General features: G+C 53.7%; 1 protein-coding gene across 1 annotated transcript in view; it reads right to left on the bottom strand.

Annotated features, from left to right (window-relative positions):
* Window positions 1-6,463: 6,463 nt before the first annotated feature.
* ABHD5 (abhydrolase domain containing 5, lysophosphatidic acid acyltransferase) overlaps window positions 6,464-20,296 on the bottom strand; it is a 29,820-nt gene continuing 15,987 nt past the window's right edge. The window contains exons 3-7 of the mRNA XM_045857307.1: window positions 19,406-19,778; window positions 13,317-13,471; window positions 10,974-11,085; window positions 8,579-8,765; window positions 6,464-7,915 (exon numbers count right to left, since the gene is read on the bottom strand). Coding sequence (XP_045713263.1) covers window positions 7,826-7,915; window positions 8,579-8,765; window positions 10,974-11,085; window positions 13,317-13,471; window positions 19,406-19,778 — 917 coding nt within the window. The 3' untranslated portion in view covers window positions 6,464-7,825. The remainder of the gene's footprint in view (window positions 7,916-8,578; window positions 8,766-10,973; window positions 11,086-13,316; window positions 13,472-19,405; window positions 19,779-20,296) is intronic.

Below are 20,296 nucleotides of genomic sequence, written 5' to 3' on the forward strand. Positions count from 1 at the left end.
AACAACCCGAAGGCACTGGAGACCGAACAAAAGCAAGCAGTCTCAGGCAAGGACTTGACACTGGGCTGTGAAGGAGAGCGGCATTTTCCCAGCTCCCAGCCTGGGAGAAGGCCACACGGTGGGCAGGGGACCAGGACTCTGGCAGAAGACCAGCGGTCTCTCTGGCTTCAGGAACCCAAGGACAGAGTTCCGGGCAAGCGCAGCCTCCGTGCAATGAGGGAGAGTTCCTGGAAAGGAGAGAGCCCGGGAGGGGAGCCTCCGTGCCTGCTACAATTTCTGCCCAAATTTCTGACTGTCTCTCTGAACAGGACAGACTCTAGCTAAGGATAAAATACTAAATCGCGATTTCAGCTGCCACCAAGAAAGAGCATTTGCTGCTTGAGTCCATCCAAATTGACTGCCAGATGAACCGAACAAATCCCAGACACTCCTGCCTCAGCTGTGTGGGGCGGGGTGGGGGTGGGGGTGGGGGTGGGGGTGCAGGATTCCCAGGCCCCGCCGCCGCTGGCCGCAGCTCCGCCGGATCCGTCCCTTGGTGCAGTGCCTCCACTCCGCGTTTGTGACAGGCGGTCTCGAAGACTCGGGCACACCGAGTTTGCGGCCTGCTGCTGCTCTGAGAGTGGACGTCGTCCACAGCTCGTGCCCGAGTTTTGCAGAAACAGGCTGCGCCTGGGCGTGTGGCGTTCGCCTCTGGCTGCCGAGGAGGACGTGCCAGCCGCCTGCCGCGCGAGGCTGGGAGGTCACTCGGAGGCAGAGAGGAGATGCCTCCCTCCCGGAGACCGTCCCTGAAAGCTGTTTGGGGCCGCCTGGAGACCAGACAGCCGTCCCCCAGCCGGCTCCTGCCGGTCCACGCCAGGCCTTCCCCTGCCATCTGACTCTCCGCTCGCCCTAGCCACGGCGGCGCCCCTCCACCCCGCGGAAGGCGGCATTCTCCAGTCTCGAATACGATCAAGGCCTGCTGGGGTTTTCGCGGATCAGCAGGGATCGGCAAGCGGGTTGGCACGGGAATGCAAAATACCCATCGTTCTGTGCCTGGCACCTTGGCCTCAGCATTTAATTGTTTCTGTTGCCGGAACTTGCAATTATAAGAGCGTTCCTAGGTTACAAGCTGGGGAACAGCTCTTAATGAACGCGCCAAACGTAGCAGAGATGTTTGTGACGCGCTGCTGCCCCCGCCCTGGTCACTGTGACTGGTAAGTCCCCTCCCTTCCCGCCACCGAGGGGGAAACGGGCCCAGCCCTCTAGCTTTTCTCACCTGTCTCCACGACCACGCGTTCAGTCGCACCGTGTGGCCAACCTGAGCAGGAGCTCTCGGTCTTCGCGCCTGTCAGCCAAGCGGCCCCGCTCTCAGAATGAACGCGACGGTTCGGAAGGAAAAAGCAGGTTTGGGTTATTCCGAATGTTCACACGATTATCGAGCACTTCACGGAAACCTTCTAAGCCTTCAGGGAGGACATGGAAATTTTTTAAAGGGTTACAGTATAGGGCAGAATAAAATTTCTTACCCTTTCATTTAGGAAACTACTCGCTAAAAATATTTTTTTTGGTTTGAAATCTGGGTCTAATCTCATTACGTGATCTTAAAGCTAGGCTACAGCCAGAAAACAGACAAATACATTTTACCGAGACCTAATTTAATGTCGCATTAAAAATTCTGTTCCTAAGGAGGGTTATTAGAGGAAATAGCAGGAGATATACAGTGATGCATATCTCCCCAAGATGGGGAGAGACAGAAATAGAGGTAGAGCTTAGTAGGTTGACAGAAATACAGTGAATTCTAATTTACATGACACTTCAACGATGTGGGCAAAAGGACACACGCAAAGAGGGCAGTTTTGTGTCGGTCAGGACTGCATTTCCGTTTTCTGGAGAGCAGAGACTGGCCAGTCACAACCGTGTAGCGCAGTTTCCAGTAATGAGGTGACGGGGGCGGACCGCCTCCCGCATCTGCACCGCCGTCCCTCTTCCAGTCTGGCCCCCACGTCCACACAGGGGGCAGCACTGCAGCCGGGAAGCCCCGTCAGGTAGTTTCCTACCGCATTTGTATTAACTCCAAATGTCCCCTATATTTTAGACGGTTTCCATGAAAACGTAACGAATGCCCAGGGAACCAAAGTTTACAAAAGCATATGCAACAGAATTGTCCCTCTTCACAGCGAAACACTGTTAACAAACTCATGGACATGTTCATCTTCCCCCAAATGTCTATCGATATGCACATGTGTGTATCTTAACGTAACTTCAGAGACTCATACTATTTGTTTATATATATTTATACACGTGTGGGTGTGCAGGAAGGGGGGCCCCCAGAACACTCCGGAATGATCTTCTGGAGGGCGGCCCCATGGAGGACAAGCTTCCCCCACTAGGTGAGTGTTCTAGGAACCCATCTGGATCAGTGCACCATCTGGCGCTGTTGTGAGAGGCTGCGCACGTTTGCCCATTCCATGATGGGGGGTGATTTATGAGCGCACCTGCCCACACCGCGCTGAGTGTGAGGCAGTTTTTGACCAAAAACGGCATGACCCCCGTGCCTCACCCTCCCTAGTCACCTGACCTTGCCCCAAGAATCTTTATTTTGCTTCCCTGGATGAAAGAAGTCCTCAAAGGGAAACATTTTGCCGACGTGGAAGAGGTAAAACAACAGACGGCAGAAGCACTAGAAGGCATGAACATCGATGAGTTCAAACACTGTTCTGAGCTGTAGGAAAACCGTCTCGATAGGTGTGCTGCATCAGACGGAGAGCCCTTTGAAGTCGACTGAAGTTTAAACATGTGAGAATAAATCCACAATTTCCTGTGAATAAATTCTGTTTCTTTGGGGGTCCCCTCTCATATTTGTATATGAAATACTATTCTGAATTGTTTTTCTTCCATAAAGACATTGTAGAAGTTTTCTATATTGCCACTTACAGATCTGCATCATTTTTTCTAACTTTACTGAGATATTATTGATGTAACAACTTCGATAAGTTTAAGGTGTACAATGCGATGATTTGATACACACATATATATATCGATATCTACCTAATTTTTAGAGCTGCATAATATTCTACTGTATGAATGTACTGGAAGGCAATCATTTTGGATTCCGGACTCTTGATGGTACAGTGTTGCAATGAACCCCTTGTGGGTGCCTTGGCACGTTGGTGCGCGTGTGTTTGTGGGACTGAGGACTGGAAAGGAAGCTGCTGTGCCAATCGGCATGAAGCCCTTACTTCGCCACGCACTGTAAGTTACTTGTCAAAGGGGTGGTGCCTGTTTCCAGTCTCACCCACAGCGCCTGAGAGCTCCTCTTTGCCGTCAGTCCTGCTAATACATCGCCCCAACCTTCCTCCCCCACCCATCCCCTGGGTCCCTCATAAGGCTTCCCCTCCAGCTGGTACCCACTCATCGGCTCCTTCTTTACTACCCATCCCCCCACCCCCCAAGTTGTCCACAGTGGCGGTCCCCAATCTCTCTCCAGTTTCCTTCATCTTCAAATTCCTATTATAGATGCTGCTCAGCACGCAGAGAAGTAGAGGAAATAAAATAATAAACCCCTGTGTGTCTGTCACTCAATTTTAGCATAACATTCTGTTCATTTTCTCTCTTTCCTGCCCGTGCCTAAGTTGACTTTGTTCAAATCAGGATCCAAATAAGTCCTTCAAATCCATCCGTCCTCAAGTCCCACCAACACTATCCTTGCCCTTTACTTTACGCCTTCACTGGAAGAAACGGAATCACTTGTCCTGTGGAACTCCCCACATTCTGGATTTAGGGTGTCAACATGTCCCCCAATATCGCACATCTTTACAAACTGATCGATGATGGAGTCTTGATTAGATTCAGGTTCACGTTGGGGGTGCGGGGGCAACAGGTCGTCACGGCTGGTGCTGGGGTCTGGCTCGCATAACAGAGTCAGAGGCATGGAACTTCGGACTGCTCCTTCTCCAGGAATGCGGATTCGATCTCCGGGCTCCAGCGTTCCCAACCTGAGCCATGCAAGAAACCATTCCTCACCCACTTCTCATAAAGGGTGATTTCTTAACCCTCTCCTTTCTCTGGCACTTGCCCATGATCCCTGCGTGAGAACTTTCCTCACCAGGTTAACCTGACAGACACACAGACATCAGAACATGTTTCCATGTTCCAGTCAGAAGTTTTCTAAATAATGGATTGGTGCCCTAGTCACCTCCAAACGTGATTGTGTGTGTGTGTGTGTGTGAGATGATCATTACGACCTCAGGGGTTCTTACATATTTCACGTTTCAGCCCCCTGTTCCCTCTGGGGCTCTGGCTGTTCCATCTTCAGTGGACGAAGTCCCATCAGGTCGGTCCCTGGGTGCTGTTCCCACGGCCTGTTCCCGCGGCCCTGCTCTGATGGCTTCCTTGCTTTGGACCCAGGATGGTCCAGCCGCTGGTGTCCTTCCCCTGCCCCTTCCAGGGGGACAGCCTGGGTGCTAACCAGGTCTCTTGGCCCTGAATTCCACTGACACGATGTGTGCTTTATCACGTGCACACACAGTTCCATACGGCAACACCAGTATCATCGCTGGAAAGGAAACTACTGAGGGCAGTTAAGCTTCCAGCTTTCCAGCCTATGGGTTGTATTCTGCTAGGAAGGGTCAGACAAAACACTGGGCTCTGAAGTCGCTTGAAGTTAATTCTTCTACCTGAGGTCACACACCTCCGTGATAGACAGTTAGGTTTTTTTGAGCTTTAAGAGTTTGTTTTCTCCGTGATGAAAAACATGGACAGGGTCCCAGAGCGAAGTGTGAAAGGCGAGACAGAGCTGGAAGTGGCCGTCCCTGTCCAGCCCCCTGCCCCCACGCCCAAGGGAGGTGATTTGTTCGTTATCAGTATAACTGTAGGAGACTGTTCTGCGTGGCGTGGGTCCAGCTCCCACTCAGAGATGCGCAGGACCCATGCCCACGGGTGGGTTCTCCCGTGGGGAATCAGGCCTGTGATGTGCTTACACCGCTTTGAGTCTTGCTTTTGCTAAAACTCCCTCACCCTGAATTGAGACAGCAAGTGCTTATTGTAACTTCCTAAAATGCATGCTAAACCTCCCCAGTGTGGAGTGTAACCTGTTCAACTGCTTTTCCCTTTTCATTTACAAATATCCCTCTTCTGTAATATGATAAGCGGCATTGGCTCCTTTGTTTTCTGCAAAAGGTAACCACCTAAAGGTGCACAGTAAATGAGGACCATCATGTACTGTGACCAAAAAAGGAAACAAAGGCCTGTCATGAAGCTGCCCGCCCTTTTCCCCCACAGGACTTGGTGGTCCGTGTGAACGTCTCTCCCCATCCACAATGTCTTGGACCCCACGAGCCAGGGTCCGCGTCATATAACTAATCTTTCCATTGCATTTAAACAAACAGAAGCAATTGTATCATTTGTTCACGTCTCCTCATGTCATAGGGAAGTTTCCCCCCCTTTCAGATTACAAAGGATTCACCTGCTTTCTTCTAGTTACGCAGAAGGCTGCATTTTTATAACCAGGTCTCTGGTCCACTCAGATGTTATTTATCCTTGTGTACAGTGTAAGAAACGGATTGATTTTATTTTCTTCTACATAGTTAGCCACATGTGTCTTAACACCATTTTTTAAGCTTTTCTCTATTGGCAAGGTGCTTCCTCCATCACATCCTAAACTTCTGAACTTTCTCGGAACTGTTTACAGCATGTCACAATACCTACAGGGGGCACCCCCCACCCCCCACCCCGGTCTTTTCCAGGATTCTTCAGGCAATTGTTGTTTATTTTTCCCAAACCCTTTATACAGAAGCAAATAATTCTCATTTTGCCGAATCTAGTTCACGGGCTGGCACTCAATCCCCTGAGCTACACCAGCCAGGGCATGATGGCATTTTTCAAATAAAGCCAAGTCAGTAGGAGAATGAGTTCCACTGGTCACCTGGGCACATCTTTTCCCTTTGTCACTTGGCATATTCGGGGCCAGAAACCCCAGGTATGAAGTGAACCCAGAAACGCCCTCCCCCCTGCCCTGAGGGCTGGGACCGAGGTCCCTGCACAGGTGCCCCCTGGACAGCAGGAAGCCGTCGTGCGTCCAGCAGAGAGTGACTGAGAGAGACCGGGGAGGCTGTCAACAAAAATACTATCTGATTGTCTGTACCGCGCACAGGTCTGAATCTTGCCATCTAAAATACTAACTAAAAAATAAAGGCTGTTTCTGTTCCAAAGGCAGAGAAACCTGGCATGTCTTGGCTCTCTGGTTACCTTTTGCACTAAACTACCTAATCTGACATGCGAGACACCGTCACCGGGAAATCACCTGTTTTCGCGTCAGTGTGATTTGTAGGTACTGCTCGCTCTTTGCAGGGGACACAACGCTGCAAACAGGACATTCGGCCTTTTCGGTGGTTAATCAACAGTGGTGCCACCTCGCTTCTCCCAACCACCAGAGAGGTCCTGACCGGCCGTTGAAAAATGCAACAGAAAAACCATGAAACCACTGTTTGCTCTGAGTTACAGTTTTTATTTACATAACCACCTTTCTCCTAGACAAGCAACATTAGCAAAACAGACGTCGAGAACGCCCTGCCGGGCCAGTCCCATTCGCTGTTCTTTCTCGGGGGGTGGGGGGGGGGTCTTCTCAGCAGCCAGCACCCCACAGAGCTTCTTCACAGTTTCAAAGAGGTTTTCCTCATGTTAAAACAGCAAAAAAGTACTATGTTTGATGGTAGTTACTGTTAAACTGTTCAATCAACTTTATAGAATTTTATTATAACCTCAAGCATATAAATTACTTAATCAACACAAAAGTCTTAAAAAAAAAACAACAACAAAACCCTAAGAGCTAGTTCATTCATCTCCGGAGCCGTGAGATCCGGCCGCACCCCCTGCTTTTATATTTCAGTGGCAAAAATGTACTCCGGTTAGCACCCACCTGCGACAGTTAGAGGTTCGTGAGGACGTGTGCCTTGGCTTCCTGGGAGGTGGCAGTGACGCCTCCCCCCCCCCCCCCCTCCCAGGGAGGAGGGCCGCTCCTGCGGCTGCGCCCGGGGCCCACCGGTGCGAGCAAGGAGGACGGCTCAGGTGAGGCCTTCCGGTGCCCGGATCGCGAGGCGCCAGTGCCGTGCCCGGCCGGAGGTGCAGACTGGGGTCCCACGGAGAAGGGTCCCAGGGGTGCAACTGTGCGACTGTGTGTCAGAATGGCTCACATTTAAAATGCTGACCGCGGCTTTGCATTTAGATGGAGAACAGAGGAAAATCAGGAAAGTTAATGCTAGTGATTAATTCCTATTTTTTTTAACCAAAGTGCTGTCTCATCACTCCATTTCAAAAGTAAAGGGTTCTAGAAAGGTGACAAGTTTTTTTACATAAAAACACATTGAATTTTGATGCACTACATAACTTACTAGACATGGTAAATGTAAGCGGACAGAGGAAATAAAGTGCACCTTTACAATGCATAAAACACAGGCTCAGAAATCAGTTTTTAAAATAAGGCAATACAGACTGAAATATAAAAAGTACCTGACATAGCAAAGTTAGGTAGAAACGAAAACACTTCAGTTGAAAAATTACCATTGTTCAGTACAGCAGAGGGACAAACAACTTTTATTAAAGCTGTGAGATTCGGAGACTCTTGTACATTTGGCTTTGTGTAGGAGAAAGGAAAGGCTTTCCTGTAGAAGGCACTGAGTGAGTGTGCAAGCAGCTTCAAGAGAACACGTGTGCAAAGTGCAGCCCAGAGGACCGCCTGGCTCCACGGCCCCCTCGCTCCTCACGGGGACCGAGCTGCTGCCGAGGGACCGAGGGACCGGAGCTGGCTGTCGGCAGGCCTCCCCACGCGGCGGCCGCCGCCGCCGGGCGCTCAGTCCACGCTGTCGCAGATCTCCTTCACCTTGTGGTTGAACTCTTCCGGCTGGTCTGCGTACACGTAGTGCCCCGCCCCGAGGATGGCCTGGGAAGGGAAGCAGGCAGAGGGCCGTGAGCAGGAGCGTTCAGTGAGATGACGACATGAGCAGAGGCGCTCAGCAGTGAAAGTGAGAGCGGCTATATGTGAGACATAAAAAAAAGCAGCACAACTTTCTGTGGCGACTGGCTTAGTACAGGGTGGGACAAAAGTAGGTTTACAGCTGTTCGCATGGAAAATAACACAATCATGAGTAAATAACAGCACAAGAATCAACTCCGTGTTTCAAGCACTTACAACTGTAAATGTACTTTGACCCACCCTGGACATTTCCATCAAATAAAGATTCTGAAAATAAAGAGAAAAACCTCCAGAATTTCACTAAAATTTTAACATGCAACCAAATACACCGTGTCCCACGGGACCACTAACGACAGAGCCCGCAGGCAGGCTGAGCCGTGGGTCTGTCCCTCTTCCGGCCTCTCCCACCTCGGCAGCGCCGGGGCTCCAGGGCCAGGCCAGGCCCCTGAGAGTGGCAGTTCGCTGTCTGGACGCGCAGGTCTGTGTGGGTCCCACCCGACCCCCATGACAAGGGACACCAGGTCTCCCACCGGGGCCGCAGTGCAGAGCTCAGCTGTGAAACGTCCCTGAAGGCAACGCCACAGGACAGACCGCACCCACGACGGAAACCCAAATAGGCCGCACACTCACTATGGTCTTCACGTAGGAGTGCGGCCGCAGCGACTGGATGCTGGTGCCGGAGTTGCCGTCTATGCAGGAGCGGGCCCCGAAGATCACTGAGACCGGAATGTCGGGGTCCAGCTTGCCGATCCGCTGCAGCATGGGCCGCTTGGCCCACCCGTAGGGAATAGTCATGTTTCTGAACGCCGTCTCACCGCTTTGGGGAAGAGGAGAAAACCACACGGGTGACTCGGGGGGGAACGAGCATCGCACGCCCGCCTCCGTCAGAACGGACTCTTAGTAATGAGCTGCTGCCCCACTGAAGAAAAACCCGGGCTTAGGTGGAGAACGACTTCCCACAGACCGCAGGAACAAGCCCCAGAGGAGATACACACTGTGCACACCGCACGGAAGGGAGGTGCTTTGTCAGCTCAACAGGGATGTTCAGACTCTAGTCAATGTTTTAAAAAGTCATCATCTTCCTAATCAAAACCTGCAACCCTAGCTCCCTGTCATTGCACGGTGACACTCCTGCAGTGGCAGCGAGGCTGCTTGTCCACTCGGACGCATCTCAAACGTGGAAGGAAGAGCGCTTGTCCACAGGTCCAAGGGGCCAGCTTCCGACATGCAGTGGCAGAGCTTATGCCAAGGTGAGAAGTTCAAATTAAGTACTCTTTGTGTACTGTTTTTATTTTTAGTTCTCTTCATATTACGGCATTTCACAGCTTAGACCCTTCTGGCTGGAGAGAGACCTGCCTCCTGGTTCTCCGAGACCGCAAGGGGCTGGAGGGAACGTGCCTTCAATATGCAAATGAACCAACCCAGCCCCGCCTCTTCCGTCGGCCCAAACGTTCCAGGGGGCAACATCCTCCTGCCTCAGTCACCCCAGGACTGGGGCCAGGCAACTGGGGACCACCCATGTGTGCCTCTGAGCCCACGGAGATTATTCGACCGGCCAGTCCCGCACTGTGTGCCCTGCCCCGTGCCGCCTTTCCCAGAGAAACCCACAGTCCAGGCTCGGGCTGGGCGCCCCTCTGCTCCTGCCTCTGCCACCTGACCAACACTTGGTGCTGCTTCTGTGGCCCCTGGCTGCCAGGGGCCGCCCTCTAGGGCCTGTGACTGTGGCCCCCGGCTGCCAGGGGCCGCCCTCTAGGGCTTGGACTGTGGCCCCCGGCTGCCAGGGGCCGCCCTCTAGGGCCTGTGACTGTGGCCCCCGGCTGCCAGGGGCCGCCCTCTAGGGCCTGTGACTGTGGCCCCGGCTGTCAGGCGCCACCCTCTAGGGCCTGTGACTGTGACACTTTGTTTTCTTGAGCCTTTCCTGCGCCTTCACTCGCAGTCACGCCCGGCTGAGTGGCCGTCACAACACTTGGCCAACTCCCGGGATAAATCCATTTTGCTGTCATTTCTGCGTCCCTTACAGCACGAGGCATACTTCTCTCTGGACTGCCCGTGATAAAGAATTCCAGTTCCACCACAGGAAGGGCTACACAGGCACAAGGAATCATGAACTGTGAGTAGGTGACTGACAACATCGCTCTGAGAGCACGCAGGAGAACGCACACTGGCCCGGGAACAGGACACTGACAACCGCTGGAACGAGTCACTACCGAGTGCAGACCTGACCCGCCAGACCGGACCGCCTCCGAGCCCCCGAACACTCCCGGGAGGACCCCACCCCCCTCCTGCCCCCCCTACACTCCTTTATTAAAAAGACTGAGGCTACAGCTCCCGCTGAGCAGCTCCCGTGGCCTCGCTCTGGAACGACAACACAGGGGCACACGCTCTCTGCCACCAGTGAGGGAGGGGAGAGGGAGGGAGGCCGTCTCTGCACCGGCCTTGCGCCCAAGCCTCCGTCCTAGGTCTTAGGAAGGGCGAGGCACCGCGAGTCTGTGGTCGAGTGTGGGCCACGGCCCACGCACGCTAGAATCAGCCGAGGCATCTGTTACGGATGCAGCCAGACCCTCGAAGTCAGACTCTCAGACACGGGGCTCAGGAACCACACGTCTGACGGGCTCCCCGATGACCCTGGTGCACCAGGAGGCCCACGCTGGAGCCCTCCCTGCACACTCCCGGCACCCCCGGGCTCCTGTCCTTCCGTCCCCCCAGCTCCCCACCAGCTTCGGGCTTCTTTTCCCACTGGTTCCCTGCACCCAGTACCCATATTTTTAAGTCATATTTTAAAAAATAAAATAAAATACAATATTGTTTGGCCCTCTTGCTCCTTCTGGCTACTGTGCTCACTCTCCCCTAAATACTGTCAAAGCACAGGCAGAATCCCTCTTCCTCCCACCCACCCTCACTCCCGCCTCACCCACCGCAGACACGAAGAGCTACTTAGTGGGGAGAGCTGCAACCATCACGCGAACCTCATTCTCGCACAAGCAAGTCTGAGGCAGGAGCGCGCGCCGGCGCCGGCGGCCCTCACCTGGGGGACTGCACGTTGCAGTGGTAGATGTACTCCGTCACGGTGTCGTCCTCGAACATGGAGGCGTACTTCCGCTTGAAGTCGGGCCTTAGGCGCTGCACCAGGCTCAAGCCTGCGTGTCGGGAAAGGGGTGGTTTAAGGCGTCTGTGTGCGCACGTCACAACCGGCTGACAGCCGGCTGCTGCAGGAGGCTCCAGGGGCTGCTCACGCAGCGAGAGTTCTGATGAGCGCGGCCCGAGTGCTCCACACACTTCAGGGGGAAGAGGCCCACGTCCGGGCGCCTCTCTCCTCGGGCTGCGGGAGGGGAGCCTGGGGCGCCTCACACTGACTCAGGGTGTGCTTTGGTTCAAAGACACGTGTTAGTTTTCAAAGACGTGTTTTCGTAGGAGAATAAATTCTGTTAAACATGGCAAGTGAACAGAGCAACTCGCACATAAAATTAACTTCTAACTTGCACTTCTCCCACACCATCTGTATTTGTGAAAATACTAACTCAAGAGTCTCTGCTCGGGACACTGGCAATGCCCTGCCCAGGCTGCCCCGGCGGCTCCGGCGGCCGGCGGGGGAGCGGGAGCGAGGCCCCCAGAGGAAAGAGGGCGACCAGCAGGGCCGTCCCCCGGGCACCGCTCTCCTTTCCGGGCCCAGGGCCCAGCCCGTCCCCGTCCTGCGGTCACTGCCTGTTACTCTAACACGATCTTGCGTCTTCGGTGGCCTCCCTTCCTGTTTCCCGAGGAAGTGTGCACCGCCGTGAGAATTCTCACGACGCAGCCGACAGCCCCCATCACTCACCCCCCGCCCGCCAGCACGTGCGGGCAGTGCGGGGAGGCACCCGTGCCCCTCCGTCCTCTCCTACTTTCTTTCCCTGTTTTGTTTTATCCGTAACGGCTACTCGTGTCAGTGTGACGGAGTCGAGCCCACCCGCGGTGGCACAGACTCCTCAGTGCTTCAGAGGAGGGCCCGGCTCTGCCGGGGGAGGGGAGGTTGGGGCGGGAGGAGAAGGCTCTCTGAGAGCACCGCGGGGTGCGGTGTGGTCCCAGCTCAGCCCCTGCACCCTTTTCGGCCCGTGCCTGCGGTCCCGCGGCTCTCCCCGCCCCCAAGGCAGAGGGCGAGCAGAGCCCGGCCTGGGCAGGGGCGAGCAGAACCTACAGCCCCCACGCGGCCCTCATTCCACACCCTCGCCCACCCCGAGCCTCTCCTCTCCTCTTGCTCACAGAGCCTGACTCTTGTGTGTCCATTAGGCGGCAATGTGCCCTGGGAAAGCAGGCCCCTCCCTCCAGCCGGGGAGTAAATCATGATGGATGGGTCACAGAAATTTGGGGGTTTTTGCTGGGTGAAAGAACTGGAGGCGGCAGAGACGCAGGGGAGGCCTGTTGGGACCTTCCAAGGAAGACCTGCCGCCCCGACGGGAGCACGGCGGGGGAAAGGCCGTTTCCTGGGCTTCCCTTCTGCTCAGAGCGCTGCGCCGTGAGGCGCCGCTGCGGCCGGCGCGGCCATCGCACGTCCGAGAGGACAGCGTGAGGGCACCGCAGCTGCAGGCCACGCCCCGACACCAACGAGCTGGCTGCCGAACAGATGCCAAAACCACCTGCCTCCAGACTGCTCGCTAAGAAAGCAATAAAAAGTCTCCTGGTTTAAACCACTTCGGTGTTGAGTTACTTGCTGCTGAAAGCACCCGTAACCAACCGACACAAGTTATAAGAGGGCGAGGTGGAGGCCCAGACCATCACCCTCTGAGACAATGGGGGAAGGGAACTCCCTTGGCTTGGAGACAGAAACAAAGGAGCTGCGAGTCAAATGAACTTACAATAGGACCAGAAACGCAAACCAGGAGTCCCCAGGATCTTTGCAGAGAGGGATGGCTTTATCTTCCTAACACTCTGACATTATGGGGCGAGAAAGGCATCCCTGAGTGTGAGGGTGCCTAGGACCCCCCCACCCCGGTCTGTCGAGTGAGGCTCTGTGACGTGCCGCTGGGCACCCTCGGCCCGCAGACGCTCTCCTGGCTCTCCCGCAGGCTCTCCCGCAGGTCCCGCAGGCCCCGCAGGTCCCACAGGTCCCCGAGCACTTCTCCCAGGCCCTGGGCGGACTCCCTCAGCCTCAGCACTTCCCCCCGCTCGGCCCTGCTAACGACTGTAAGGCCGACTCCGTGAAGACGCCTCCTCTTTGAGAAGAGGGTCTGGTGTCCCTCATCTCCGTGCACACGCACTGGTACTTCTCAGAGGAGGGGAAACATGAGGTTCAGGGTTTTGTTTGTGTTGAGCCAACAGCGGCGACCAGTGAACACCCCTCTCCTGCCAACCCACAGGCGCTCCGCTGTCCTCGGGGACAGACCTCGGCACTCACCGAAGGGCCCTGCGATCCGGAGGCCCGCCAGGGGGTTGAAGGGGGTCAGCGCTGCTCCCAGGGCTCGGATCCACACCGGGATTGGTCTGTCTTGATCCGCAAGGTCCGGTCGCTCGGGGAAACCCCACGGCTCCACTAAAATGAGATGGCTGACCCTGTTGGAGAGAGAGCCGGTTCAGGTTCACCTGGCAAGTCCGCCCCGGGGCCTGTCCAGGACTGACATGACGTACAAAGACAGAAAGAGCCGCTTTCCCAAACCCTCACATCAGAGACAAGACTGGTAGCGGAACAGGTCACGCCATGTCCTTACTGCAGGGAGACTTCCGAGATCCGGTAGGATGTGAGCGGTGGACATCCAAGTGCCTGTGATAATTACGGACTATCCCTGAGAAGCAGCATCTGCTGCTGTTCAGCTGCCCTCTGGCAGGGGACCACTCAGAAAAACCCATCGGCCGCACCTATTTTGGGGCTGACCCTGCGGAAATGCCTGAAGGTCAGTACCGCACTGATAAACCAGCTTCGGACACCGATGAGTCATCCCCTATGAACCAGTCACTCTAACAATTTAAAAGGCGTCAGGACTTGAAGTGGGCTGGAAAGAACTTTAAACGATCTTTTCACGAACAGAAGGATAAGGCAACAACCCGGGCTGAAGAGACACCCCTAGTGCCGGACTGCAGCGTGGGCAACGGGAACGTGACCAGCACCGCCTGCAGGTCGGAGCGTCGAGATTCAGGGGCTGTCTCTAAGAAACTGCGTGGAAGCGTGAGATTCCCAACCTCCCTGCACGGGGCTGCCTCCCGGCACTTACATCATGCAGCTCCCGGGCACAGCATGAGGGTCCTCCAGACTCACGACGACCGTCAACTGGGAACTGTTAAAGCAGCCGACAGACGCCAGCAAAACCCCCCAGTGGACTGACGGTGATTCTGAAGCCCCTTTCCTAAGCCACGACCGAAGCAGAAGAGCAAAGAAACCAGAACAGGGGTACAGACGGCGATTACTCCATGTAAAATGTTTTACTGCCAGCACAGGTGACCTAGTAGTGAGACTCCCTTTTGACTGCACTGTCTCCAACAGGGAGCCCCGGAGCACAGACCCGGGGCCCAGAGGGCCCAGTGCCCTCGGAGGAGCCAGCCAGCCTTGCATCTCTCCGACGGGGAGGACGCTGAGACGTGCAACTCGACCGGCTCCTGGACACCAAGCGAGTTCGTGCAGAACTAGGACTGAACCCCGTATCTCCTGACCCCAGCTCACTCCCAGAAGCCGACAAGCCACTGGGCAGAAGGCTCTCCCACCAAGGGCAGGTTGGGCAGAAGGCTCTCCCCCAAGGGCAGGTTGGGCAGAAGGCTCTCCCCCCAAGGGCAGGTTGGGCAGAAGGCTCTCCCCCAAGGGCAGGTTGGGCAGAAGGCTCTCCCCCCAAGGGCAGGCTGAGCAACACAACAGGAGGATGTTAGCAGAGGCAAAGCGCCCCTTTCACCGACGAACTCCGGCTCGCCCCTGACACTGTCCTCTGGGTCTCGGAGCGTCAAGATTCGGGGGCTGTCTCTAAGAAACTGCGTGGAAGCGTGCGATGCGTGAGATTCCCAAGACTCGGTGGGCCTTCACTGGAAGTCTTAGGAGACTGTTCTGTTCTAACAGTGTGTGGAAGGAGGACGGAAGGAAGTGTGTTTGTCTGAATGGCAGAGACTCTCTCTGACACCTGGGCTCCCCCGAGGTCCCTCTGGTGCGGCCCGCGCGGAGCTCGGCGGAACGGGGAGGCGGAGGCATGTCTGAGGCACGAGCGGGATTTGTGAACAGCCACCGGGCTGAGAGCTGCAAAGGCTCCTGTCAGGAAACAGGATTATCTACCGCTGACTTACCTCTTAAGGAGGAAAATTAACTCCAGTAGTACGTACTCTACCCTGAAAGACGACTACATTTTCATTATGAATTTGTTATGGGACCTTGCCCAGTCTGCTCTAGGCTCTCACTGACCTGCAAACCCAAGAAGGGGGAGAAAGAGGAAATTCTGAGAGAGGGAAAGTATAGTTAAGTGATATTTTGTTTCTGCCCTAGTTTTGGCTTGCCTTATTTAATACGGATCTGTGAGATATCACCCCAGGTAAAAATGCCAGCTTAAGAAATTATGCCAAGTATATACACTAGAGTACACAACCTTTTTTATTGAGAGACTAAAGTGTTACAGTAATTGTTTACTCCTGTGTCATCAGCCTACAATGGCGCCTAGCACATGGCAGACGATCAGTAAACATCGGGAGTGCTCTTTCCATATTTCCTTTCGGTCCTTGTCTATAAGAATGCACAAACTTTATAAAGTATAATAAAACAGAAAGCACAGGAGTTAGTCCAGTCCAGATTTTTCTGGTCCCCAGATGACATTAGAACTCTGTAATTTCTTATACTAATCTTGTAGGTCATTACTCACTAATGGGTAGTAAAATCCATTTAGAGAGTCAGAGACAGTCGGATTGCTTTTTAATACAATTACATAATGTGGAATAGAAAAATATGTAACAAGTGTGAGTAACATTCCACAAAACTTTGTTTCAGACACACACGCACCCACAATTCTTACTGAGGGTCAGAGTCCAAAAGTTTGAAAGCTACTTTTTAACACTTCTGCAACAATGTCTCAATTGTTCCTTATTTTTGCTCCTAAGGTTTTTAAATGAGACAGACTGTACAGAGCTCTCAAATAATAAATATCAAGTCCATGTTATGTAGTTACACAGTAGCAAAAACGGGAAGACTACCAGAGAAGAGTTGATGGTGGGGGGCGGAGTGTTGTGCAGATAAGACAGCGGCTGGAAGCACACGGGCGGTGAGTGACTGACCTCTCCTTCCTCCGGACAGCTGACCTCTCCTTCCTCGGGACGGCAGCCTGGCCACACGTCTTGCCTCAGGGGTTATTATAACCTCGCAGCAGAGCAAGTCCCCAGGCTACCTCCTCACCTCCTTTTCTAACGAAAAGATGATCTCCTGTGATAGGAGTTAATCTGGTTTAATGTAAATGGGAATTAGTATAGTAACTCAGGCCCTCCCCTCTAACACTGCATGGCTGAGAGCACGATGGGATTGCCAGTCCACGCCGAGGGTAAGAAGCGGGTCTACCCAGACACCGTGAGTGAGTCAGCCGGCCAGACCTCTTTGTCGGGAATCAGAGGCTGCATCAGAGCAGGAAAACAAGGAACCGGCAGAGCAGGAACAAGGGCACGGCCCGTCAGTTTCAAAACACGCGGCATTCCTCTCCAGGTCAGTAGTCAGAGAAGGGCCCGGGCTGGAGGACGGTCAGCAGACTGGGACGCAAGGGGCTATGGGGTAGACGCACACGAGCTCTGACGCGCTGGCACCTCAGAGTCTAAGGGCTAACGAGGACGTACGACCCGACTTCTGCCAGTTTTCAGTTCAGCCACCAACCAGATATGACATGACAAGAACATTCAGACGCAGAACCAAGATGTACAAGGCAGCCTGCAGAACCTACTTACGGAAGAGGGAAGGGAACAAGAGAGAACCAGACCGATCTCTGGCCAGTGCCCAAACGAGGAGTGAGACCCAGGTATTTCTCAGAGCCTCCCAGCCGCTGGCGGGGCGTCGGGAGAGGCGCAGGTCCAGAGATCTGCAAGCCAAACACTGTACCTCCACCTTCAGGTCAAGGAGAGCAGCCCTTCTTCCCAACGAAGGGGGAGAAGGGGGTGCAGCCCACTCTGCAGAGTCAGCAGGCAGAGCCAGGCAAGGTCGGAGTCCCGATGGTCCGGAACCTTTCAGTGGAGAAGTGAGGCCCTGCTCTAACCTGGTCTGCCGTACCTGGGGGCAGATCTCTTTGCTAAACACCTTCTAAGTCAATGAAAGCTCCTTAGTGTCCTTTTCTTTATAACAAATACCTGAATGTTGGGTAAGAGACACTCAGAGTAGATAGTTCCAGGCTTGCTTAGCTGACACTGGTAAGAGATAAAACAAAGCATGCTGCAAACTTGAAAGAGTGTATGTGAGTGAAAACCGACCTGAACCAGGCGGCGTGAAACCAGTGGCGGCTGGGAGTGCTGCGCTGCCGGCCGGCCGTTGGTGACCTGCTGTCCTCGGGTTCGGACTTCACAACCTGAGGCACTCACAGGCTCAGGCTCTGGTGTGCTCGGGCAGGCCGAGGCGTCAGAGCCACACCAGCCTAGCGGCCTCCTTGTTTCATTCATTCAACACTGGGCCCCCAAATGTGCCAAGCACGGGGTTCCTCCCCCGAACCTCATTCATGACTTGGGATATCCGAAAAGCCAGAGAGTCTCATTGTTTTGAATTAACTTGTATTTAATAATTTAAGTTATGCAGTTAAGAATGCAGGCTTGAGTATCCAACATCTTCTCTGTCGAGTCCCACTCGATCTTTGGTAGCAACTGGCCCATGTAAACAAGCTAATTATTTCAAGCATTCTCATAGGCACCTTTTGCTACTGTTTGGTGGTTCCTGGTCCTCACACTTGAGCTTCAGCACTTCAGTTTCATTTCTAGGGTCAGGCACAAACGCTCAAAGATCATGTCCTACAAACGTCGTCAGTCCAAGGCAGGGACCACTGGCTTTGGTTTAGACCCTTGTTCTGCCGACCATGTCATTCAAAATACATTGCGATTGTCTTTTATAGGTGATTTTAGAGTGCTTGTTCCCTTCTGAATCAATGAAACCTCTTATTTCCTTAAACATTTCACAGCTGCAAGTGAGAATCTCCCCAACTAACCTAACTGGCAGGCAGCCAACGAGGGCCAGGACCCTGAGACTTAGGGAGACCCACGTCACATCTCTGAGGGACAGACACCCCGAGACAGACACAACGAACATCTGTTATGAAACAAGGAAGCCCAACCCCCACGGACAGCCCTGTTGTCTTGTACCAGAACAGGACCCGCCCCCTCCCCTTCCTTTCACCACAAACACTCAGTGACAAACGTCTGTCACCAAGAGTGGGACTCGGTGAAAGCGGCAATCTCAAACGGCCCCCCAGAAGAAAACCTGGATTTCTGCTGAAAGAGACAGCCCCCCAGAAGAAAACCTGGATTTCTGCTGAAAGAGCAGGGCTGTCAGTGGACAAAACCATGACTGCCTGGCACACACAGGATACACGGACTCTCCACGCAAGGCGGGTGGGACTGCCGAAGCCGGGACGGGGCATCGGGGGGAGAAAGCTGCCCGCTGCAGAGGAAGGCAACGTCAGGCACACGGGCCGCTGCTCCGCGCGGCGGGTTCTGGGCCAGCGCACCCCTGGGGTGGCGCGGCGGGTCACAACTGCACTCTGAAAAATGGCCGTCATCCGAACGTCGCAGCTGGTTGCAATTCTGGATTTAAAAACTAGTCCAATGGGAGCACACACTGGCAACATGAAAATGCTTATCTTTTTTTGTTTCTTTCCAAGAGATGAACAAATAAGAATGAGTTTTTCTTCTATTTTTCTGCAGCACTCTGATGGGACCTCCCGTCAAAGAAGTGACATTAAATAATAGGAAGCAGCATAAGAAAGTCAGGGCAAGAAAGGAGAAGATGCCACAAGGATTCTGAACCAAACATTCATTAATTCAATGACTATAAAAATGATTCTGTATCAATAAAGGCCAGGGCACAGTGTGATCAAAACCCCTGTAAGACTCCCCAGGCGGGAGTATTTCCAGGAGTTCAGAGGGAACTTGGAAACTAGGTGGCTTTGCTCCCGGCCGAAAGACAGCCCCAGGTCTTCCCGTGTCTAACCTTCCGGCTTCCGGCGCAGACTGCAACCGGGAAAAGGCTGAGGAACACCTGCCCAGCCCGCAGGTCCGATGACTATAAGGAACACCCGACAATTTTCACCTGGGGATTCAACTGTACATGTTCTAAGTTTAGCAACCAGAAAGTCCCTTCTCCAGCCTTCTATAAATAAATACACAACACGCGTAACAGGAAAATCTGACGTCATCATTTCAGCTACTAAGCTGGCCATCAGCCGTGACTATTTTGGTCTACAGGTCCGCTAGCAGAATCGGTCTGGGAAGGCTCAGCTGCCAGCAACCACCAGGGATGGGAAGTAGAGACCGGCACTGGGGTGCCTCTCTGTGGCCACCGTCACCTACCTTGACGGGTACTTCAGGGAGTAAGCAGCAGCCAAGAAGCCACCAAGGTTGTGTCCAAGCAAGATCATTTTGTCCAGTCCTAGGGCACACCGCCACTCTTCAATGGAGTCCACAAACTGGTTCTCCGCCTCTTCCGCGTCGCTGTCAAACACGGGCCTACTGCTTCTTCCAAAGCCCAGCAGATCAAAGGCATAGACGGGTCTATTGGTGCAAAGGTCTCCAAAATTCAGTGCCCAGAGTCCAAGCCCTCCTCCAAAACCATGGAGGAGGACCAGGGGAGTCTTATTTGAAACACTGTGAGAAAGCGTCAGTGTCCATATTTTATTTCCATTAGATATACGAACAGGTTCCTTTTTGTACGTGCAGGGGACACCTAACAAAAACATAAAAGAGAGATGCTGATTAACCCCTGGGAAGGGGAGTATTTTCAGAGCCATCAGAAATTAATCATCTAGAAACCATCGGTGCCCATTCCTATGACCTTAGCCTTTATGGTGTCCTCCCTGAGTAAAGGACACGTTTCACTGGAGCAGGTGACCCCTAACCGACACGTTTGACACCCGAGCGGGACGGTGCGTCTCGGACGAAGCTCACACCCCTGTGGTCAGGACCTGCCGGTGAGCGTGCCAGCTCTCCGGACTCCTTGCCGCATCTGCCAAAAGAGAGCGCTGCACCTCTCGAGCCGGAGAGAGGCTCCTAGTTCACTGAGTCCGTTATCTGGAGGTCTCTATCTTTGCAGACAATAACAAAAGAAAGCCACCTTGAATTTGTCTAACACTTGAAGATTAAGCACTTGAAGATTAGGCAGTGAAGACTAAAATTCAGACTCAGAAGAAACATTTTTCCCCTAGGAAGTACACCATAAATTGAGGGAAGGATTAACATTAGCGG

This window comes from Phyllostomus hastatus, unplaced genomic scaffold, assembly GCF_019186645.2.
Source record: "Phyllostomus hastatus isolate PE091 unplaced genomic scaffold, TTU_PhHast_1.1 phas_scaffold_129, whole genome shotgun sequence".
NCBI classification, from domain to species: Eukaryota; Metazoa; Chordata; class Mammalia; order Chiroptera; family Phyllostomidae; genus Phyllostomus; species Phyllostomus hastatus.